This window comes from Medicago truncatula, chromosome 1 (genome assembly GCF_003473485.1).
Source record: "Medicago truncatula cultivar Jemalong A17 chromosome 1, MtrunA17r5.0-ANR, whole genome shotgun sequence".
In the NCBI taxonomy this organism is placed as follows: Eukaryota; Viridiplantae; Streptophyta; class Magnoliopsida; order Fabales; family Fabaceae; genus Medicago; species Medicago truncatula.
Window position 1 is genome coordinate 1,555,232 of NC_053042.1, and position 25,309 is coordinate 1,580,540.

General features: G+C 34.0%; 2 protein-coding genes across 2 annotated transcripts; both read left to right on the plus strand.

Annotated features, from left to right (window-relative positions):
* The first annotated feature begins 5,469 nt into the window (after positions 1-5,469).
* Positions 5,470-5,865, plus strand: LOC112419287 (uncharacterized). The gene has a single exon (XM_024776707.1). It carries the CDS (start codon positions 5,470-5,472, stop codon positions 5,863-5,865), a length of 396 nt encoding a protein of 131 aa, XP_024632475.1.
* Positions 5,866-13,472: 7,607 nt separating this feature from the next.
* LOC120580627 (protein FAR1-RELATED SEQUENCE 5-like) lies at positions 13,473-16,602 on the plus strand. The gene is made up of 5 exons (XM_039834720.1): positions 13,473-15,650; positions 15,714-15,866; positions 15,953-16,171; positions 16,273-16,449; positions 16,540-16,602. The coding sequence occupies exons 1-5, from the start codon at positions 13,473-13,475 to the stop codon at positions 16,600-16,602; spliced, it is 2,790 nt and encodes a 929-aa protein (XP_039690654.1).
* Positions 16,603-25,309: the final 8,707 nt, after the last annotated feature.

The window sequence follows — 25,309 nt, forward strand, 5'->3', positions numbered from 1 at the left end:
GTTACCTGTTTTGGTTCCTTATGTTAAAAAAAATTCAAAAAACCTTAAGTGAGGACATAGGTGGCAATTAAGGGTTGATTGACACTCCTAACACTTACAAAGATTTTAGACCCATCAGTCTGTGCAACATTGTTTATAAAATTATCACCAAAGTTTTGGTTAATAGAATTCACAGGCTCCAACTCCCTAATGACACTTGGTCCTCTGATGATTCCATTCTCCAAGCGGAAGCAAAAAAATATTTCAAGAACCTTTTGGCCAACACCCAACCCTATCAAAACCGCACCTTCAATTTCGGCCTACACCCCACCATTGACGAGCCTAGCAAGACCTCCCTCACATGTCCTATCACCAAAACCGAAGTCTTCAATGCCCTTAACTCCATAAAACCTTACAAAGCACCCGACCCTGATGGTTTTCAATGCATCTTCTTCAAGAAATACTGGCATATAGTTGGAGATGACATTTTTCACTTGGTACATTCAGCCTTTCAAAATGGTCATTTTGATCCGGAGATTTCAAATACTCTCATTGCACTCATTCCCAAGATTGACACTCCTAACATTTACAAAGATTTTAGACCCATCAGTATGTGCAACATTGTTTATAAAATTATCACCAAAGTTTTGGTTAATAGACTGAGACCGATTCTAAATAATATTATTGGCCCCTATCAAAGTAGTTTTCTGCCTGGTAGGGGAACTTCTGATAATTCTATTGTTTTGCAGGAAATTGTCCACTTCATGAGAAAATCAAAAAAGAAAAAAGGTTGTGTAGCTTTTAAACTAGATCTAGAGAAAGCTTTTGATAATGTTAACTGGGATTATCTCCATCATTGCTTGAAAGACTTCGGATTCCCGGATATCACCATCAAACTCATCATGCATTGTGTTACCTCTCCTGCCTTCTCTATTCTTTGGAATGGTAACAAATTACCTCCTTTCAAGCCTTCCCACGGTCTTCGGCAAGGTGACCCGCTATCTCCCTACTTATTTATTCTCTGTATGGAAAAGCTCTCGGTTGCTATAAGCACAACGGTGCTTCAAGGAGAATGGGAGCCTATCCAAATCACAAATACAGGGCCTCAAATATCTCACCTTCTCTTTGGATGTCCTCCTCTTTATTAAAGCTAGAAATGCTCAAATTCGCTTTGTTGCCGACTTATTTGATATATTCAGCAACGCTTCGGGTTTGAAGATTAATCTTTCCAAGTCTAGAGCCTTTTATTTCCAGCCTCACATCTATTTCAGGTATTCACAGCACTTCCTCCCTCCACAGGTATCTCAACTTCCCCATCATCAAAGGACGGCAAAAAACAAAGTGATTTCTTTTTTATCATTGAAAAAATGCATTCTAGGCTCGCTTCTTGAAAAAATAAACTTATCAACAAATTAGGAAGATTGACATCAGCTTCTTCAGTTTTATCCTCTATTCCTTCATACTACATGCAAATTAACTGGCTTCCTTAAATCATTTGTGATAGTATTGACAAAACAACCCGTGTAACGCCCTAGTTGTTTATTTAATTAATTTGAATTATGTGGAGTATATATATTTTTATATATGATGTTTGGTGATTTATGCGGAGTATATATATATATATATATATATATATATATATATATATATATATATATGTGATTTTTGAGTGTTTTATGTGGTGTATTATTTTATTATATAGTTTATTTAATAATAATTAGAATAAGTATGAAATATTAGTTATTTTGGAGTTTGGGGAGTTATTTAATAATTATTAAAATTAATGGGGAGTTAATGGAAATATTAGGGAGTTAAGTAAGAGGGAAGTTGAGAAATAGATGTCAGAAGCAGTTTACGTGAAACCAAGCCAAGGGAGAGAAAACCAGGAACAAGAGAGAAGAACCAAGGGAATCCATTTTTGCTGTGCATTTTCATTCTGAACTAAGGTAAGGGTGAGGTTTACTTCAATAGTGCAGATTTTAAAGTCTGATTTGAGTTTAACAGGTTTTTGGAGTGAAATTGAAGAATTGGGTTTTAATTGAATTTATGGTTTTTGGGGTAGATACTGCTGTTCTGATGTTAGAATTTGGTTTTGGTTGCATAGAAACATTCAATTCTCATCTGTAAACTGATTTGGGGAGTGATTGGAAGGAAAATGGGATTTTTGGGAAAAACCAGTTTTCTGCCCGTACAGAAGTTCATCGCTCGCCTCGCGAGTAGCTGTGCTCGCCATGGCGAGTGAGCAACTTCATAGCTCGCCTCGCGAGCAGTCCAACTCGTCATGGCGAGTAGCCCAGATTAAAACTTGATTTTTGAAAAGTTGTTATAAGATGTTTTGGGGATGGTTTAAGGTACCTAGATGATATTAATGATGAATGGTGGAATTTTTAGGCTAAAAAGATGAATAGGGAACTTAGAATTTGGATTTGAGTGAGAAAATGGCATTTTTCCCGAGAGCACCTGATTTTCACTCGCCTCGAGTTCGCCTTGAACTCGCCATGGCGAGCTAGTGTTTTTGTGAACTCGCCATGGCGAGCAGATGTGCTCGCGAGGCGAGCTGCACAGTTCTTGAATGTTGTTTTGCTAGCTTGAATAGTAGTGGTTGATGTTGTTGTTTTTGAGCATGGTTATATATAATTATGCATTATTTTGGTTGATTGAACTACTGGATTAATGATTACTGATGATGGTTGAAATGTATGCCAATTGTTGAATCATACATATTATTAAAGTGGAGTCATATTGAGTTGCATTGCATGGTCAGTTGTATGTAGATATACACAAGTAGGTCCATGGCATATGCATAAAACAGCGGTGAGGGCTTCGGTCCTGGAGTACTAGTTGCTCAACAGCGGTGAGGGCTTCGGTCCTGATGAATGCTTTAACCATTCAAAAGCGGTGAAGGCTTCGGTCCTGTTTGGTACCACATGCATATTGCATTTCATTAAGAAGTCTAAGAAGGTGTCTTAGCAGTGGTCATGTCATTTGCATGAGTCTTGGTTGTTGGTTTCAGTTATTATCTGATGGATGTTGTTGGTGTTGAATATGCATTTATATATATTCATTGTGATCATGGTGTATTGTGGATGTTGTTGTTGCTTGTAACTTATACACATATATATGTTTACAAGATGATGTGTTTGATGATTAGGGTGTTAGATTCAATTGAAGATCTTAATATCTATATTTATTGTTGTGAATCTCACCCCTTCTGCTTGAAAATGTTGCCCTTCCTATGGGTAACTTGCAGGTGATCCTGAGTAGTTGGTGGTGGCCCAATGTCGTGTCTAGGGCTCTGATACGTGGGATGGGAACTGTTATTTATATTATTGTTGTTTCTTTTCCATGTATCGAATTTTGGAACTTGTTGATGTGGAGCCTTTGTTGTCTTTTGAATAATGTTGTTGAATTAAGCTAAGGCCTTTAATGTCGTAGGCTGTTGTTGGATTTGAAAACTATTCCGCTGCTATGTTTTCATTTTTATTAAGTGGTTTAATTAAATAGTTTCATATGCTATTTAAGAATTTTGATATTGCAATGTAGCATACCCGTTTCTGGTGAATTACTCTGATGATTATTTGTTATTTATTTACTTTTGGGTAACGGGGTGTTACAACCCGCAATTTTATTTGGAATGGTACCAACAACAAAGGAATCAATTTGGTTAATTGGCACAAGGTTACTACCCCTAAGCATCTTGGAGGGTTGGGTATTCGTACGACTAGAGAAACCAACACAAGTCTCCTTGGAAAATTGGTGTGGGACATGGTTCAGTCATCAAACAAATTATGGGTGCATCTTCTATCAAATAAATATACTGGGGGGGCAAAATTTCCTTCAAGCATCTAATCATTCAAACAATTCTCCTTCTTGGTCGTCTATTATCCGCGCTAAAAATATTCTCAAGCTTGGTTATTCTTGGCGGGCAGGTTCATGTTCTTCATCCTTTTGGTTCAGCAATTGGAGTAATCGTGGCCCTATTGGTAATCATGTTCCCATTATCGATATCCATGACCTTCACTTAACTGTTAAAGACATTTTCTCCAGCGATGGTAATGATCTGTACACTAATCTCCCCTCTGCAATTGTGGACAACATCAACTCAACCCACTTCCGTTTCAACGCCGCAATTGAAGATTCTTTTATCTCGGCGAAAAATAAAAATGGCAATTACACAACCAAAAGCGGTTATGACTGGCTGATCTCTCTCAAAGTTACGGTTGATGACACTACCCCCCTACAAAACTTGGTCCTGGATTTGGAGGTTACAAGCTTCTGAAAAATTCAAATTCCTTATTTGGTTAATCTGTCATAATGTCGTGCCCACTTTGTCTTTGCTCCACCATAGAAACATGGCAATTGCTGCAACCTGCTGTTTACACTGATTTTTGGTAAACAATCGCTGGTTTCAATAATGTTTACTTGCAAGATCAACCAGTAAATCTTAGGAGCATATTGTGCTTTTTATGGTATGAAGTAAACGTAATACTTGTTCGTAAAGTATTTTGATAAAGTAAAAGACAAGAACAAAATGCAAATAACTGAATTCAACGGAGTTGAATCCAATCGAAATTCTGTAAAGATAGTAATAAAAGAAGATACTTCGAAAAGGTTAAGTAAATTGCAAAGTTGTTCAAGGAAATGTATTGAATTTGTAAAGACTTAATGAAAATTGGTGCACATATTCATACTTTGCAACTTGTGACTCGTTTGTCGTTTCCATACGGACAGTATTGAGTGTAAGTTTTTAGTATGATTGAATTGTGACCCGTTTTTCGTAAGAAAAACTTCTATTTATACAAATAGACATATAACTGCCTAATCATAGCCATTCGATTTGAATATCGAATAGAGTCGTTGCTACTTTTTGATCTTATCCACAAAGTTGATGGCGCCTCGATAACTTCCCTTATCCGTCGAACAAAAATTAATATCTTCGATTCCTGCTGAGGACGCATCTTCGATATATCTTTTTCAAAGCTAAGTCCATCTTTCTTAAGTCAAACCTCTGACTGCATTAAATGATAGCCTTTTCGCAAATATTGGCTAACACCTGCTCGCGGTGTGGGGAAGAGGAAGAAACAATCCTGAATTGCTTTAGGGACTGTCTTTTCTCTAAAAACATTTGGCATGAAACTGGTTTCTCTAATACTCATTTTTTCGCTGACCAAAGTGCTCACAGATGGGTTAATGATGTTGCTACTGGCCCTCGCGGTTCGCTCTTCCTTGATACTCTTTAGTGGGTTTGGCGTCACCGTAATTTAATGTGTCTTAATAATGAAACATGGTCCATGGTCCGTATTACCAACAACGTTCACAACTCGACAGATGGAATTGTTAAAAGCTTTCAGCAAGATCAGAGAATTGCTCATCTAGATCGATTTGTTAAATGGAACTACCAAAATCACACAGGTTCTATCCTCAATGTGGACGGCAGCTGCTTAGAAACTCCCATTCGTGCTGGTTTCGGTGGTATCATTCGCAATAGCAATGGTTTTTTATCTATCTGCTTTCTCTGGCCACATATCTAGTTCAAACGACATCCTCCTGGCTGAGCTCACCGCAATTTTCCATGGATTGCACCTAGCTGTTAACATGGGACTAGATGATATAGTTTTCTATTCAGACTCCCTCCTCTCCATCAATCTTATCACGATAGACACTCCAAAGTTTCACATCTACGCCGTTCTTCTCCAAGATATCAAGGATTTGCTTCGTAACCGCACTCTTCATCATACTCTTCGGGAGGGTAATCTGTGTGCTGATTTTTTGGCCAAAATGGAAGTATCCTCTGAAGATGTTTTCATCGTGCATCCTTTGCCTCCAGCTGACCTTCTGCCTTTGATTAGGAGCGACGCGTCGGGCACCTGCTACCTTAGGGCCTAGTTTCTATTGTTTTCTGTTTGTATTTTGCTTTTGTTACAAAAAAAAAAAAAAAGACAAAACACACTATCGGAAGCTAGTGGTAGCTTTAGCTTGGATGGGATCTCCCGACATTCAAGTCTTATATTCTGCTCATCTTTCCATGACTGTCTCTTGTGATTCAAATCTTCGAAAAACATCTAAACCCTCAATTTTAATTTTATTATAATATGAACGATATAACTTATATCTTTATTTGATTGTGGCATATTCTAAAAAAATATAAAAATGATAAAGTAGTAAATATACAATTAAGTGGAAGTTTACTTGCCAAAAATATTGCATAATATTTGCAAGGGTTTAGATTCAACCTCCGAACTCATCACTTATTCATTTTAAACGTAAATTTCTAGTCATTAGACTATTAATAAAAAAAACATTGAAAACAGACACATGTTACATGTCCGTATCAACACTAATTAGAATAATTTAAATAAATAATATAATTGACAGATAAAAAGGCAACTCAAAATCATGTGTAAAACACCAAGATTTTGTGATTTTCTCATTTGTTCATTTTTATCAAGTTTTTTCTGAGATTGCTAAACTAGTACCATTAAGACAGTGAAACATAGTACGAAGTAACAACGGTGAAAACAAAGAGAGACACAAACACCAACGTTAATTTCATATCTCAATTTTGGATCCCGATCTTATTCATTACCAAAGTTTAGATTTTATCTTCCTTTTTCTTCAACGGTAATGCTTGTTCTCACGAGAAACTCTATGCCGAAATCATCCCGACCGCTTTCGAAGTTTCTTTTTGCAACTGTAGCACTCTCTCTATTTTATATCTAACCCTCCATGATTTCCATCCACTCATATCTAACGGCAGCAATTCTTTCGTGAGAGGTTCGGGATCGTTTAGTTCGCTGTGAATAGCAGTGTTGTTTCTTCAAATTCAAATTTTTGGGTCAAAGTTTGGAGTTTTAGGTTGAAAAGGGAAATGCAGCCTCTGCTTGAAGTTACTCCCATTACTTGATCTTATATATGCTATGGACTCAATCCTGGTGCTATTCGGGTCCTTAATATATTATCAATACTGTATGTTTCTTTTGGCCTATACTTACTCCATTTTGATGTTAATTAAACACCTATTTCTGCAGCAAAATATAAAATAAAGTTAAATTGTTTTATGAGTTACTAGTGAAAAGACAGTCACGTGCCCGTCTTTCCACTCTTTTTTATTGCGCTAACGTTTGAAAATTATGAATGGTATTTTTGTATGAAATTTTGATATTGATTATAACTTAAAAAAAATATAAATGTTTGTTGCTTTCAAGTTATAAAAAATCAAACTAACCATAATTATCTATTTCAACAACACCAACAAAATACAATATAACAAAAAAAATATAATCTAAATTCTTTTTTTAATGACACCAACAACAACTTTATTATAGAAAAAATTGTTTAAAGGTATAATTAGAATGATGAAAAAGTAAGTATAAATATACTTATCGAGAGTTTTCCAACCCCTTGTGGTTTCCACTTATCATTTTCACCGAGGTAGGAGGTGTTGGTCATCCAACTTCGCCTTTCGAGACTGCAAAATTGTTGTTTTTATTTGTCTGTATAAAACATTTGAAATATTAATATATGTGCAATGACGAGTAAACCCATTTTTACACATGTAACCAATTAAATCATGTCAAATAGACATTTATAGAGCTATTTTAGGAAATAACCTTAGAGCATTTACAAAAGAAACCCCTATTTTTAAATAGGCTTAAACTCACTTTTTACTCCCTAAGTTTGCAAAAGTTGCAATTTTGACCCCCTATTAAAAAAAATTACAAAAGTTACCCCCCATGTTTAGCCCCTTTTGCAAAACACCAATTTTGACCTGGTCAATCCTATGTGTCACGTCAGTTGTGTATTTTCTGAATTAAAAAAAAAAAAGGAAAAGCCACGCGTGTATTTATAAAATTAAAATATAATAATGATGAAATAAAATAAATGGAAAAGGAAAAGGAAAAAATGGGAGGGCAGGTGTGTTTTCTCCTTTCCTCTCTCTCAACCATCTCCCTAACCTCCATCAATATTGCAGCAATCATAAACTACCACAACCCCTCCCTAAGTTTCGTTTGCAAGAGTGGAATTGATGAATGTTGGAGATGAATTCGTGTTTGTGGGTTTTAATTCAAGTAGGAGATGAATTGATAAATGTTGTAGATGATTTGATGAAGGTTGGAGCCATGTGAATAAGAAACTCACCACAAATTCATGTGAAGGGATTAATGAATGACAGTTGAGAATGAAAAACGAGCATGTTACTGCCATCTCTGTGGGTCTCGAATTCGTGTGTTTTGTTGGGGAGTGAGGTGGCGGACTGGCAGCAGAATGGTTGCAAAGTGAGGAGGGGTTGGTGGTTTCTGATTTGTTTGGGAGAGAGGTGGGGTGGTGCGTGTTTCACTCACGTGCCCTTCCTTCTTTCTTTTATTTTTGATTTACTTAATTTCATTAATAAATATGTTTCACTCACCTTTTTTTTTTTGTTGTTATTTTTGGTTTTTTTTAATTAATTATACGCGTGAAATTAAAAAAAAAAATACAAAATAAAAATAAATACACGGGTGGCGTGCCACATACGGTTGACTAAGTCAAAATTGACATTTTGCAAAAGGGGGTAGACATGGGGGGTCACTTTTGCCATTTTTTTTTAATATGGGGCCAAAATTGCAACTTCTGCAAACTTAGGGGGTAAAAAGTGGGTTTAAGCCTTTTAAATATTAAAGTGGAACTTACAACTAGACAACACTCAATTCTTCTTAAGGATCTGAGAATCATATGTTGTAAATGCTCCATGCAGTTTCACGTAGTAGGCGATTCAAGCCACATAAAAGCAATCTAGCAGTTCCGATTTATGTAGTGCATTTTCAATTTTAGCCAATTATTTTTTATCGGACGGTATTTACCGATTACTGCATTAAAGCATAACCGAGTGGAAATCATTTCGTGATGAACAAGTAAAATCCTTTGCTGATATTTCACACTTCACAATACTTTATGTTGCTTTTAACCCGTAAAAGAAAAAAAAAACTAAGGATCTGTTTGGTAAAAATAAGCTATAAGCTAGTTGATAGTTGATAGTTGATAAGCTAACTGATAGTTGAAAAGCTATCTTATAGCTGATGGCTGATAGCTGATGGCTGATAGCTGAAAGCTTATAGCTGAAAACTAGCTGGTTGAAGTTAAAGTGTTTCGTAAAATTAACTTCTGAAATAAATGATATATATAAAATGACATAAAAGTACATGTATTTTTTGACAAGGAGTACATGTATTTTTTTTTTATTTTTATAAATTACATATATATAAATATTTTTAACTGATATATTTATCTTAAATATTTAATTTATTTTAAAGTATTTTTTTTATCTTTAAAATGATAACTGTGATTTATGAATTTAATTGATATATTTTTTTAACAAATCTTGTCTAGCTTCATTTTTATATCTTTTTTAATTTTTTTCTATGATATAATTAAGATGATATGAATTTAAATGATAATATGAATATATAATATAAGTTCAATAGAAAGTGTCCCTTTTGATCAATATTATTTCAAAGAACTAGAATTAATCCTTAAAAATAAAAAATAAAAAAAACTAGAGTTACCAAACACAACCTAAAACCCTAAACCCTAGACATTCTCTATTTTAATTTGTTTCATCATGGTTTTTTCTAACTTGCCTTGGGAAAGAGGTGGGTAAACTACCCATCTTGACGTGGCATCACATAACATGGACAACTGTAATCTACACCAAAAAATGGATTAGGAGATGGATTTGATATATTGACCCGGTATACTTTTGTTATTAGCAGATTGACCCATTAATTAACTAAAAAAAAAAAAAACATTCCAGATTATTTTCTAACGCTTTCTTCTTCTACCTTTTCTTTCAATTTTTCAACCCAACCATTACTTCCTTCAATCCATTCGTAATTTAGGAAAAAATTGATTCATCAACATCAAATTCATCCATCGTATTTACTCTCCACTCATACCGTTTGTTCTCTCTCATCTTTGGGGAAAATGCCCTAAGAAACTCATCTCTGTCATGAAACTCCATAATCTCTCACGGTTCCATAATCTTAACTTATTCCTCGCGGATTTGAAAGTAAGTAAGTTTTCTTGTTTTAATTGCTATTTAAATGATTCAAATTGTTTTGTTTGATTTGGGGGTTTAGGGTTCTCCATGTTTTAATGAAGGAAAAAGCTATTTAAAGCGAAAACTTTCTTCACGATTGTACAGCGACATGTATTGTAGTCTTTTCTAATTTGTATTCACCCACTCATTTATTGCTACAACCACTTTTGTATTGTGCCATATAAACATCCAACGGTGAGAGTGCAGTCGCTAGAATTTCATGAAATTGCTTTCTATGATCATATTTACCACCATACATTCATATGGAGCATCTGAGAAGTACTGTTGTGTTGGTTTTGTGAACTAGTTTATGTCCTTTTTAGTTCTTATGAAAGAATCACTTCAATTTCTTGTAGGGACCATCTAGAATGTGTGGGTTTGTTCTTAATGTTTATCTGATTGAGATGTTTAGGTGAAGAAACCCCATGCTACTTCCTACTTCAATGAGATTTCTGTACCTAAACAGATCACATTGATACAGGAAGTAGTCCGGGATAGGCAATGTGCTTTTGCTTGTCCTTTTGATTAGAGATACATTAGATACAGTAATTGGATATTGGTTTTATAAAGTTATTTTCTTTTTCAAAGGAAAATAGATGAACCCTTTGAGCAGCTAGTTGAAGTTGGCCATGTATTGAAGCTAGTTTTACCATGGAAGTTGCCTACTGTTTCTTATGTTCTGATAACAATTCTGTTGATGTGAAATGTCACATGTGTGTTTCTTCATTCTTGATACCATTGTTTGATTGATTTTCTTTGTTTTCTGCATGGTTTGATTTTACACCTGAATGTGCTTCAAAGTGTTATTAGTTACACACTTGAAGAATATCAGATGATTAAACGTAGAGTATAGATATCAAGACATAAACATCTTCAAAGTCTTAAACGCATAAATAGGTTTGATTCAAAGGTACCAGGTTCGGCGTGTACATTGAACAACTTAATGTTGTTGTGCACCGTGTTGTCAAATATCAGCTCTATTGCATTATATTGTAGTGAAATTTGAACAAATTGCTAAGTGTTGGTTAAATAGTTGCTATAGCGGCAGCACTATAGTATGGCAGCATAGCAGAATTTGAATAGACAGCTATTTTTTCGCAATTCACTTTTGACAGCACTGCTCAAATTCCTATATCTTCCAATAACTCTTTGTTTCTGCTCAAAATCTTTGTATAATTGTTTTTTACATGTTCGAATGCATTTCAGAATTATGAATTTTCACTCTAGAATTAATTTTAATTTCAAGCTAAGATTTGTAGTGTTTGCTCCAGACATGATTTTTACAGTTATATTTATTGTTCAACTCACTATGTGAATTTACTTGTATTAAAATTTCCTCTAGTTTGGGGTAGAATACATATAGTTTGAGGCAAAAGACATCTAAGACTAGGTGTCTTAGTGAAATTCGTAATCAGGTAAATTATAGTGAAAAGTCCTTCGAGTGTGAAGAGACTAGAACTAGCTCCAATTGTGGTGTGAATTAGGATAAATCTCCTTTGTCCTTTTCCCTAAGTAGGATGGTAAAATCATCGTTGTCTCTTTTATGAATGATGTTGGGATCCTTGGGATAGTTTCACAACTTGATTGGTTCCACAGATTGATTCTATTGCTGGTTTGAAGTGGAAACTCTCTGGTTCATTTGTTGTTCCATGACTTGTGTTGCTACTCTTTGCCAACGCTGCACGCCTGTTTTTAGGTTGTAATCTGCGGCTTTGTTGTATGGAAAGTGATTCGGTGGCCGTTTCTGTCTAGGATTTTATTGTCGGAGCTGCAATTTTGTGCATATTTTCTGTGGTTTTCTGGTTTTTTTGGTGGCTGCTGCAGTTGGTTTCCTTCAGCTTTGGCCTTCGTTTTCTTCAGTTTTAGTGCATGATTTGTGTTCTAATTTCGACCAATTGCCCAGATAGTTTTATGAGGAATAGATAAAGAGGGATGAAAAGAATAGCTAACAATAAGAGGAACTTTTCAGTACTGTCCTATGAAACACGAAACACAGATACAAACATGAACACCGTATACGACACAGACGCTGACACACCGACACCGCTAATAATTTGAAAAAATTACATAATTCAGTGTAACTATATGTGTCAGTGTGGTGTCGGTGTTGGACACAACATATGTCTAACACCAGAGCACGGATAGTCCAAGGAGTGTTCGTGCTTCATAGGTATATTGTTTGCTCTATCATTTTATATTGTTAGTGTCTTACGATGCTTCTGATGTTCAGAATACTAGGTATTTATGTGTTTGTTTATACAGGAATAATTTTTTATTTATTGGTCAGGGACATGTATTGCATGTGTCGATGACATGCTATTTTAATTTATTCCTGTAATTGAACCAATTAATTATTAATACAGCACAACATGTTATTGAATCTTCTGATAAGTTGTTTAAAGAGGTCTAATTTTGCATTGGAATGTAATTGATGCTATATTACCCCTTCTATGGTGGTTGAGTTATTAAATTTTGTTCTCTTGCTGTATATGTTTTTTTTTTTTTTTTTTTTTTTTTTACTTTCAGCAAACTATCAATTTCCTTTTAATCAATTTATTGTCTTGTTCTCATGCTGAGATTTTACCAATTTGATTGTGGGTCATCTGGGTGATAATGTTATTTAAGGCTCTGTTTGGGACAATTGTTTTGGAACATTTCCTGGTTTAAATTAGTGGATGAACAACTGAACAACAAATATATTTCTGGATATATAGCAGTCTGTGCCCTGTGAGGTGTGAGAAGGAGTGTCCGTGCTTCATAGGTATTGTCACTTGTCAGCCACAACCATTCTTTTATATAGAATGTTAGGGTAGAAAGGAGTAATTCATTTCTGTAACAGTCCCACAATCAATCAAAATATACCCGTTGAAATTTGGCTAATAAAGTGGGGTTGAAGTTACAAATTGATTTGACAATAGTAAATCAATAGCAATGAATCATGGATGTTGACAAAATCTGACCAATTAAGAGGAAATTAAGGCATATATTAAATAAGAAAGAAATAATGTTATTTTTCTACCAAATAGTGATTAGCTGCCTAGTGGTAGATAGATTAATCTCTTTGCCCAAAATAAGCTTTACTCCACCACTTTGACAAGTGCTTGAACAAGTGTTTTCAGAAATCAATCATGTTTGATGAGAGTTACTTTGGCTGGATTAATTTCCCACCACTTCGAACTAACATTAGTGTCATGTATATGTATATTTTTGTTGAGGACGCTTCATTTTGAGATAATGTGAGAGTCCAGTTATAACATGTAAACGACTATTTAATGAATAAATTAAACAATAAGCTTGTTGAACATATTATACTAGTATATGTGTATGATCATTTTAATTTTTTTCTTCCAGTAGTTCAATGAAGTTTTAAATTATTGAACATATTACTATCTCTTATTTCAGGTAAATTTAATTTAAAATGTCAACCTATAGTGAAGCAACTCAGCGTCTCGATAATGATAGTGTAGAGGTAGAATTCAGTAGTGATAATGGTTTTGGTAATGATGGAGATAGAAAGACAGAGAATTGCAATGGTCAGAAAAGTTTAAGTGAAATTACAAATGATGATATAAAAGCTATGGAGTTTAGCACAGAGGAAGAAGCTATACAATTTTACAAAGCCTATGCCCGTTTCCATGGGTTTGTTGTAAGGAAGGATGATGTGGTAAAGGATCACGAGGGAAAAATTGTTGCGCGGCGATTACTTTGCAATAAAGAGGGAAATAGTGAAACTAAAAATAAGAAGAATGAAGATAGTAATAGGCAAACCATGCGAACTGGATGTCATGCTAGACTTCGAGTAGCCTATGATTTCATTGAGAAGATTTGGAAAGTTACTAATTTTGAGCCCAATCACAACCATGAACCAAGTCCTCCAAATCTTGTTCATTTGATTCCGAATTATAGGAAATTGAGTGAATCAGATAAACAGATTGTCAGTGGTTTGCATTCTCAAGGTGTAAGAACCTGTCATATACTAGGTTTCCTAATGGGCCAAAAAGGAGGGCATGAAAATCTTGGATTTATCAAAAAGGATCTATACAACTACACTGATCATCAAGGAAGGGTTAGAATTGAAGGTGGGGATACTTTTGCTACTTTGAGTTATTTTCAGGGTAAAGCTGATAATGATTCGACCTTTTTTTCAGAGTTTACCTTTACAGATGATGGCCGGTTAGAAAATATATTTTGGGCAGATTCTGCAAGCAGACTTGATTATGAATGTTTTGGCGATGTGGTTCTCTTTGACGCCACTTATAAAAAGAACAGGTATAACAAGCCGCTTGTAATTTTTACAGGATACAACCACCATGGTGAAACGACCATTTTTGCATGTGCTTTAATTTCTGATGAAAAAATAGAGACATATAAGTGGGTGTTAAATATGTTTTCAAAGGCCATGTACGAAAAACATCCAAAAGCGATTGTTACTGATGGAGATAAATCAATGAGGAAAGCTATTAGAGTTGTATTTCCAAATTCAAGGCATCGCCTTTGTTCATGGCATCTACATCAAAATGCTCGTGTGCATGTAAAAGATCCCAAATTCTTAGAAGAGTTCAACAAACTCATATATTCTAATTACACACCTGAACAATTTGAGTCTGAGTGGAAGAGGGTTGTTGACAGTTATGGTGTACCAAAGAATAAGTGGGTGATTAAAACATATAAATTGAAGCGAATGTGGGCAAGTTCATACATGCGAGACCATTTTGTGTGTGGAGTCAGAACAACCTCGATATGTGAAGGTGTGAATTCATTTATCAGGAAGTATGTTCAAAACAAAAATAGCCTTGTTGATTTTCTGCATAATTTTGAAAGAGCTGTCAAAGACTACAGAAATAATGAATTATTGGCTGATTTCAAATCATTATATTATAAACCTGTGTTGACAACTTCCTTGCCTGGATTTGAGCGTGAAGCTTCAGAAATATTCACTTTTAAAAAGTTCCTAGAAGTCAAAAAGGCGATAAAGGATGTTGCTGCAGAATCTGTCACTCACCATGCTGAGGTTGGAAATAGTGTAATTTTTAGGGTTAACGTTTACCGCAAAGATGCAGTTTTTTGGGTTCATTTTGACACGGAACATAATAAATTTATATGTGATTGTAGACGATTTGAATGCGAAAGACTTCCATGTTCCCACATTATTTATGTCATGAAGTATGAGAACATGGATGCTTTCCCAGAAAGTCTAATTTGCAAAAGATGGTCAAAAACAGCAAAGAAGAATCACATCTCATCATTTGCCTCCAAAGAAGGTCATAATGAGGAAAAAATGATCATGTTCCGCCGATGGGCACTTACCGCTGCATTCAATAGGCTTTGTGAGGCGTCTTGTAACAATGGCATTGATTATGAGGAAGCTTTGGAAGGGATTAATAGTTTGTGTGACAAGATAAATGTACGTCGTGAGGGAAATGTCAATAAATCTGTTGTTGGAGATCCAGATAATGCTAAACCCAAAGGAGCCCCTAAAATGAAAAAATCATACATAAATAGGAGACACATGAAAGAAAGACGTTGTTCTCGTTGTAAAAGGCATGGTCACACAATCCGAAGGTGTCCAATACTTGCTGGAATTGATGTCACATTTGTAGATGAGGAGGAGAAGGAGAAGGATAAAGAAGAAGATGAGAATGAGGAGGAGGAGGAGAAGGATAAAGAAGAAGATGAGAATGAGAAAGAGGACGAGAAGGAATACGAGGAGGACGAAGATGCAGAGGAGGAGGAGGAGGAGGAGGAGGAGGAGGAGGTGGAGGAGGAAGATGATACACATGTTGAATCTGAATATGAATCAAATCGTTTAAATGTAAGTTTAAGATACTATATACACATGTTTTCCATCTTGTGATGAATTTGCTGTTGATGTTGATACTTTATTTCTTTTATGTCCAGGTGTCTATAAGCCACGACATGAATGATGAAACCCATTCTATGTCAGTACCAAATGGTAGACATGATGTTGATAATATCTTTGGTATTAAACGTAAGAGAGATGGTGACAAAGCCGATTTTTCAACACAAGACTCTGCGGCGAATACCAGAACAACAAATATAGACATTAAAAAGATTGATGCTTCTGTGACTCCAAATATTACAGTTAACATTGAAAACGTAATTACTTATTTGTATTACATTGCTAAATATCGTTTTGATTTGAAATTTTATAATATGTTATCTTAATTAATTTAATTATTATGTTTTGATTGTTGTAGAATGGTATTCCACATGGATTTGCAAGATGGAACCATGGTGTCGGGTATGTTGGTAACTCTTTTCATGTGTACGATGGGATTCCAAATGTGGGTGGATTAACTTCTTCACAATTCCCTCCGGCAGACATCCTTCCATCACATTATAACAACATTCCTTTGTATCCTGGAACAAATAGTGTATGTTATACCAATTTTTTAAAACTTATTGATTGTGTTTATTTTGTTGTATTTTTATTTTCTTCTGATTGTTTCATTTATGTACGACAGTTTATGAGCGTGCTGAAGGACATGGAGAGTTTAGCAAAACATCAAAATAGATATCAAAATTAAGAAACATTATCATATGTTGCTATTGTTTGTAAGTGCTCTTTTTGAATTTGTGTTTTCTGAGTTTGAATTAATGATTGTGTTGTAAGTGCTTATTTAATATTTCCTAGTTTGTTATTCGACAGGTCGAAGTAAAATTGGAGTGGTTCTTTACTTTCACATGAATTGATAGTTGATTTGCATTAGGGAGTTAAATTGGTAATTGGCAAACCAACTATGGTGGCGTTCTAGCATATCTTTATCAGATTGTGATTTAGCATGACTGAGATTTCCTGCTTTAAAGTTTAGATTGGATTGCAGTTAGTTTTTTTGTAAGTTGGAAGCTGAAAACTTGTCAACTAACAAGTGATGTGTTAGTGATGATGATAAAGCTGTGTACTTTGCAGTGGTTTAGACTTAGTTTACATTTTGGATTTGTCATGTTTTCAATACTAAAACATTCTTCCTGATAAGTGCTTCAGGCTTAAAGAAGTTTCGTTGATTCATATTTTTTGCATCTGCTTACTTAATATATGTTTTTTTACTAATCATATATGTTTTTTTGTTACATTTTTCTTCTATATTTAAATATATAACTCGGTTTGCTTGTATCTAAGCATCATTCTGATGTTGGTTAATGCATGCATTTTTGGGAGAAAAAATATTATAAATTTTTCGCTGAACTAGGCAAAATCTTATCAATTTTTATAAAAGGAAAGGAAAGTAACGTAAACTTGTCAATAAAAAGTATTTCATTTGTCCATTTAAATGGTCCTCTTCAAAAGGATTGTTTATCTCTTACTTTATGATTGAATCTTACTTCACATTAAGAACTCTACTACTAATATTCTTTTTGTTATTGAATGCATTTGTTTTCCTTTAGAAACGAGTTCCCTAGTCCTAGATCAAAGACCCCTAGATAAAATACTTTGTTTTTATTTCTTGGTGATAGCTTTTGAGTTGTGCAAACTTAATATATGTGCTTGTCGAATAAAAAAGATGAATGGGTGTTAATTAAAAATATGCAAGAGTGTATCTTTGGTTCCACTTTTATTCCGAGTATAGAATTGATTTTGACATGTTTCGTTATTCTCGAGTAGAATTGAGTTAGTAAATATAACTATCTGTAAATTCGTTTCAATAATGGATTCCAGAACATCGGATAAGTATAGCAGCAATCAGTTCAGGGATTTGAGTTCTATTCCCATTGATGTCATATATTTCTATTTTTATATAAAAAAAATAGGATAAAAAATTACAAAGAAACAAACACAAAAGGATTCGAACCACTGGCAAGGGAGAGAAACAGTTCAGTGGTAAGCCATTCAAGCTATTTAAGAATTTTTGTTTAGAATTATGGATGTATGAAACAATTAGTTGCAAGCAAGTAGGAGGGCATATGTGTCTTTACAACTTCCTAGTATATAATGCTATACTCCCTTATTATTCTTTCATTCCTCCGTTTCCTACACTTAACCAAAGACTTAGGCTTTATTTGGGAGTTTAGAGGGGAAGGAAATGAAAGGCTTTGAGGGGTGCAACATATGAGGAAAAATAGAGAAATTTTTCAAAAAATTTAAAAGAGTAGTTTTTTAGAGAATGATAAATTAATGCATATGATTACTTTATTTTTAATTTTAAAAATATTATAACAACATAGATTAAATTTGAAGAATTCTTATTAACCCTCCAAAACCTCCCTCCAATACAATTTTTTAGTTCCTCCAAATGAGGAGGGTTTTGTATTATGAAGAAAAGTTAACCCCCCAAAGCTCTCCTCTCCCATTTTCCTCTATTTCTTCCACTTGCTTATTCTTTTTTATCCCAAGCCTTCCCCTCCCTTCCCCTCCAAGCTCGCAAACAAAGGCTTAATAGCAGCTTTAGCCCCCTAACTTCCTCAAAGTTGCGATTTTGGCCCCCTAAGAAAAAAAAAACTACAAAACCACCCCCTAAGTTTTGCATATGTGGCAGTTTTGGCCACCAAGATCAATTTTGACTCGGTCTACACTGACGTGGCACCCTAAATGAGGTGCCACGTGTTATTTTATTTTATTTTACCAAAACTTGACCTTGGGGGGCCAAAACTGCTACAATTGCAAAACTTAAGGGGCGGTTTTGTAGTTTTTTTTTCTTAGGGGATCAAAATTGCAACTTCGTAAAAGTTAAGAGACGAAAACTGCTATTAAGCCTTAACAAAAGCAATGATTAATGTATTTTTATTTTTTGAAGAAGCCAAAATATGATTAATGTATGTTAAAGTAGATGATGACACTAGGTCATCCATTACTTTTGGCTTAGTTTTTATGTAATTCTAGTTGAGTTCAGGTGTTTTTGCATAAGTTTGAAGTTACAAAAGAACAATTTTGATACTTGAAGAAAGCAGAAAATCGTGCTCCAATTTCTGGCATCGTAGCCCGATTTTTGGTCAAGTTTGGAAGCCTTTGCTACGTAAAATATCGGGCTACGATAGAATTCCATCGTGCTCCGATTTTGAGGAGTGTCAGACAGGTTTTGAAGATTAAGAAGAAATCGTGCTCCGATTTATTGGATCGGGCTACAATTTTGGCGAATCCAGAATTTTCACTATAAAAGCCAAGTCGATTTCTGAAAGAAGGGTTCGAATTTTTGGAGAGAAAATCATACTTTTGGAGCTGGATCACTGAGCAAAAGGTGGGAGACCATCAAAACTCATAGCCAGTTATCAATTTCATGTAATGAATTCTTCTTCATCATTAGTTATTTATGCTTTAGCCATGAGTAGCTAAGTCCTTTGTGATTAGGTCAAGAGATGATTCTGTAATAGCTCATACGTTTATGAATGTCAATCTAGTTTATTCAGTATATCTTGTTCTTAATGCTTTTATGATTCTGACCCAATATAATTGATTTAATAGATTATATGACTATTGACCGTAGCGTGTAACTCGGATCTATTTATGTTGTTCAATCTAACGGACAATCTAGGGATGGAGAGTTGTTAGGTTGAGATCATTGAATTAACGGACTTGATATCCTTTGACAATTATAGGTTCACCTAAGGGATTAGGGAATTATGATTAGATAAGAGGACTTAGGATCAAGGGATTGACCTAAGTTAATGTGTTGATTCATCATTTACTTTGTAACATTCGTAGACATCAGAACCAGGTTGCCCATTGAGTGAATTGCAGATGATTCGAATGACCAAGTCATCTCTCTAAAATATTTCAAAAACCAACGTTACTTTCGTCAATTGAATCACAATTGCGCACAAAACCAATTTGCCTAAGGCAACCCCCAATTTAATTACATCTTAATGATAATGTTCTTGTTAAGTAGAGATTAAAACAGTCCCTGAGGAAACGAATTATTTTATTACTCGATTCAAATTAGTACACTTGCTAATTATTTATCAGTAGAATTGCCCCAAGTGAAGTGTAGTGCTAGATGTGTTTTTAGCTTAATTTACATGTTTTAGAAAACTAATTTTTGATGAATTGGTGGTTAATATTCATTTGGTATGTTTGGAGGAGAAAAGAGCTTATTTGTATGCCCAAAAATGATTTATGCTTTCTAACATGTCATATTAGATATATGTTACAGAATTATATATGGATATAAATATATAAGTTTTCAGATAAGTTGTGGCTAAGAAAAGCTCAAGATTATTTTGGATAGGTCCAGCCCGAAAGGGAACCTTCACGACGACAATAGGAGTTGGGCTCTAGCCTCAGATAGGAATTTAGCTGGTTTATCAGAGCGAATGTATTCGGGGTTACTCCACCCGGGTCCATTCCGTAACATGAACTCATATAATATTGTTTGTTCAACTTTAACTTTCTAACTTTATTATGAAAACATGTCATGAATAAGATTATGTTAAGAATTGTGATAGGAAATAGATAGCGATCCTAGTTTTTTAACTATGTTTTTGAATGGATAGTTTGTCGTATTGACATATATCGAAGATTCTAATCGTCGAAATGTGAGTTCCTAGTTCATTCTCATTTCAATTAAGTCATGCATTACTGTCAAATTGATTTCATTCGACAGGGTTAGTCGTTTGGGATCATTTTAGTTGTCGGATGAGTGTCCTGTCATTTTCACTAGGTTTCTAAAGGTCTAATTTATCATATACACATATACTGAAGTTTCTAATTGTCAAAATTCGAGTTCTTAGTCCATTCTTATTCTAATTAGGTCATGTCTAACATACAAATTGATTTCATTTCATTTGATATTGTTGGCAGTTTTGGACCATTTTTGCTGTTGGAGGAGTGTCCTTTTATTTTAACTATGTTTCCGTATGGATAGTTTGTCGAATTGACATATACTAAAGATTTCGATCGTTGGAATTCAAGTTCCTGGTTCACTCGTATTTCAATCATGTCATATCTAACGGCCGAATTCATTTTAGTCGATACAGTTAGTAGTTTGGGACCGTTTTAGTCGACGGAGGAGTGTCCTTTCATTATGATAACTAGAACATATTTATCATATCTCCTTTTTCTTTACACTCTATATGGTCTTAAATATAAGCAACCCAAATGATCATTTTGACTAGCTTTCTAGAGGATTAGTTTATTGGAGTAACATATACCAAAGATCCCGATCGTTCGAAATTCGAGTTCCTTATCCATTCTCATTCTAATTAGGTCATATATAACTGTCGATTGGGACAGTTTTTGCGGACGAAGTAAATGTTCTTTCATTTTGACTTGGTTTCTAAAAGGCTAGTATGTCGTATTGACATATACCGAAGATTTTGATCGTCCAAGTTCAAGTTCCTTGTTCATTATCATTCTAATTAGGTCATATCCAACTGTGAAATTTTTCTGAAGGACCGTTTTGTCGACGGAGGAGTGCCCTTTCATTTGGATATTTTTTTACATTAAGTTAAACTAATAAGAGACCCGTGTTTTCGCACGAGTCACGTAACATTTGTGGTAATTATATAAAAAATAATTAGATTGTTAATATTATCGACTGTCTTTTCATTTTTATGTATGTATATGTGATAGTTTATATGATAAAATTTAAAAAACTCGTGACCACTTTTAAATTATCATCATTAATAGTGTTTTTATTAAACATTTTTTATTTTATATACAAAATATCGTTAAATATTTACGACACATTCATTGCAATTTTATATGCTTATATCTCAAAAATCAAATTTTATATATACTAATATAATTTTTTATTTTTTTTTAAGAATGTTTTATGAAAAAGTTTTGATATGCTTAAATTTTAAAAACTAATAATTATTTTATAAATATCAACATTAATATGATGTTTTTCTTTGCCGTTGGATTAATCCAACCACTTAAAAATGTACTTGAGAGGGCAACACTATAGAAAACGTAGGAGTGTATAGATACAAATCCTAAAATACACACGTTCCCACTACTGATTCCATTTTCTACTATTTTTCTGTTGAAGCCAAATTCAGTTAAGCACACGTTCCCCACTCCTGATTCAATATACTCAGTTCTCCAAACCTGTTATATCATTTACTCCATCTCTCTAGTAAGACACCATAGTCTATACCTTCATATCAGTCAATAGCATGGTTGATATTAAAATTGAAAACGAAAACAAACGGAAACGAAACGATGATGAAAATGGTTCTACCTCGGTAACATCTCCATTGTCAAAAAAAAATGACGTTAAGGAACCTGTGAAGAACTATATTGGTAATACTTCCTTGGTGGATTTGGACTCAGAAAGGTACTTGGTTCTTTTCGTTTGCATCTCTTTTAGAAGGTTTTATTGTATATATGCATTTCATCAATTTAGTGTACTGTCGTATGAATTTTGGTCTGGTTTCATGCATAGTTTTGCGAGATTATTGTTTCATTATATTTGTTTGTATATTTTCTTTTGTATTTTTTCTTCCGTACTGTCGTATGAATTTATTATATGTCTTTTGTCCTTCTTTTGTGTTTCAGTCTTTGCTTGGGCGCTTTGTTCTCTACTCTTTAGCAGTGTTTACTTAATTTAGATCTTAGTAATTCATTTTTGGTTTTTTTTTTTAAAAAAAAACTTGTTTAACTTTTAGAACTTATATTATTATTCAGTGACAAACAAACTATTCAGCAATCGAAAGTGCAAAATGGATTCTTTGATGATCCTAAGTTTTCAAGGCCAACAAATTATGATGTCAGTGAGGTAAAATATTTGAATTACTTTTTTAATTTGAAGTCCATAATGTGTTCATCATTATGTTTTACACACTTTTTGAATGTTATTACCAGGGGTCATTAGCTCCAAGGGTAATAATTTTGGAGAGCGATGTTCAAAGCATAAAGACATCAGTAGAAGAAATGAAGGAGTTGTTAAGGAATATAGCTTGTACACATAATACACCTCCATCAAGAGTTTCATATGACAAGAATGTCGAAGAAACTTTGAAAAAATTGTTTGAAGACAAAGATATGTGTCAAAAAAGTGATGACAATTGCAAGGAAATCAATCCAAAGCAAAGTGTCCGAAAATTGTTCTCAACAAAAAAAGGAGGAAACACGTCTCCTATTCTAGTTACCAAGACACCGCTGGGGTACACAGTTACACAAAGAAAAGAGAAAAAAACTCCCTCCAAATTAGATGGACCATCTATTCCGAAGGTATTAACATACCACTATTGATGTCTTCGGTAGTATATTCATTTGATTAATGATTTTGTTTATTTGCATTGATTTGTTAATATCTTTATACAGTGGTTGCCTCTGATGTTTCAACCAAAGAGAAGAATGGAATTAAACGAAGAAGAGTGTAATTTGGCCATTTACATATTTGGATGTCCACCTAATGAAGAAATTGGCAAGTTAGTCACTCTTTTCAATTTGTTTTGGTTTTTATGATTTTCATTATTTATAATTTGTTTATATTGATTCATATTGTTAATTGTTGTAGGAAGGAGATCATCGCAGCTTCTAATTATTGGGCGCATCATGTAACAAGGAAATTGCTACTTGATTTGAAACCCAACAAATTCATTACGGGAGATGTATAAATAAAATTATTCTTATTTGTTGAATTAGTTTGTTACATAACTTATTAAGCTTATTAGTATGGGGTTATAATGCTAAGAGATCAACTTTGTTTCAGGTAATAGATTTGGCCGCGTGCATGCTAACTTATGATGCAAGAAAGGAAATGCGTCAACCTAAAACTTGGTTTATGCCAACAACTTTAACGGTAAATTTTTAATGCTAACTATTTTTAATATTTGTTTGTCCCCTATGCGCTCATTCATGTTTAAAATCCATCTATTTAGCGATACGTGCTGTCGTGGAATTCACCATTTTGGCAAATGAAAAAGTTCTACCAAAAACAATTTATGGGAAAGGTTGATGTGGTTTCAAAGGTAATTAGTCTGCGTTAATTAAAGCAATATTTCTTTACTCATTGCTTATATGTTTGTGAAACTAATGTTTAAATATAATCAGATCTTTTTACCAATATATGATCATCTACACTGGTTCCTTTTGGTTATTGACTTTGTGAAAAAAGAATCAGTATATCTTGACTCGTACCAAAGTTCGTCGGTGCTTCACGGCAGGATGTCAAGTATCAAAATATTGGTAAAAAATTAATTAAACTATATTTTTATCTTACATATTCATCAATGTAGAAAATCATTTACAAATTTTAAGTGTTGTTTCAGTCATTATTTATGGAGGAGTTGTTGATGGATCCATCTTTCCATGGCACTGATTCAAACTATGACTTTAAAATAACAAAGTTTAAAATTGTCACCCCAAAAGGTTTGGGACGTCAACAGGAAGGATCGTAAGTTACCACTGTGTATTCTTTAATTATAATTTTGTTTACATATTATCTCTCTTAATGATTAAATTTTGTTTTAGGAATGATTGTGCGGTTTGGGTAATTAACTGGATGATGCAACGTGGAGAGAATGAATACAAGATTGAAGTATGAAAAAATCACATTATAAAATTTTGCAATTTCATTACATTTTGTGGAATTTTTCAGTGATGATTTTAGCCAAATTATGCAAGCAGGTGGACGAAGGATCGAGACTAAAAATTGCACTACAATTGACACTGCATCCTTTCAACGACGAGAGAGATTTGATGTTGGCAAAGTCTTTGGAACACAAGCAAGATTTCATTAAAGGAAATGATTTAGAGTTGAACTGAAATTATTTTTATTTCTTATTTGTTGGATTTTAGTTGGAGACTCTGTAATGACCTTCGGGGACAAAGTCTTTTTTGGTTTTTTGTTGGATTTAAGTTGTAGACTCTGTAATGACCTTCGGGGACAAAGTCTTTTTTGGTTTTTTTTGTTTTGTTTTGTTGTGGATTTCTAGTTTAAACTCTAATGCTATTCTCCAAACATGGTGGTCAATTATTTTCTATCTATGTTATGTGTGTGGACTTGTATGAATGTTTGATGATTGATATCCAAATATTGTGGTCAATTATATTCTATCTATGTATGGAGGAGTATACTAGGAAGGTAGTAGTCTTTTATGTGAGATGATGGTGTCGAGTGGATTCAATTATTTTTGATATTGTCTCGAATTTTCTATCATTGTGTTGGCACAACTCAGTGTGTTTCGATAGTAGAGGCTGTTTTGGAGTGTAGTTTTTTCTGCGGCAATTGGTTTTTTCTATTGTTGTCTGTAACAGGTCTCTGTACTGTATTTTTTTTATCTCAAGCTGCAGGTTGTATTTCTGTTTGGTAGCTCTTTAGAAGCCCGTTTCTTTTATATAACAGAAGCTTA

Bases quoted from the DNA above. Each gene is read 5' to 3' on its own strand.
- LOC120580627 (XM_039834720.1), top strand. From the start codon at position 13,473: ATGTCAACCTATAGTGAAGCAACTCAGCGTCTCGATAATGATAGTGTA. The intron at 16,172-16,272 runs GTAATTACTTAT...TGATTGTTGTAG, and splicing joins TTACAGTTAACATTGAAAAC to AATGGTATTCCACATGGATT. The intron at 16,450-16,539 runs GTATGTTATACC...TATGTACGACAG, and splicing joins TGTATCCTGGAACAAATAGT to TTTATGAGCGTGCTGAAGGA.
- LOC112419287 (XM_024776707.1), top strand. From the start codon at position 5,470: ATGGTTTTTTATCTATCTGCTTTCTCTGGCCACATATCTAGTTCAAAC.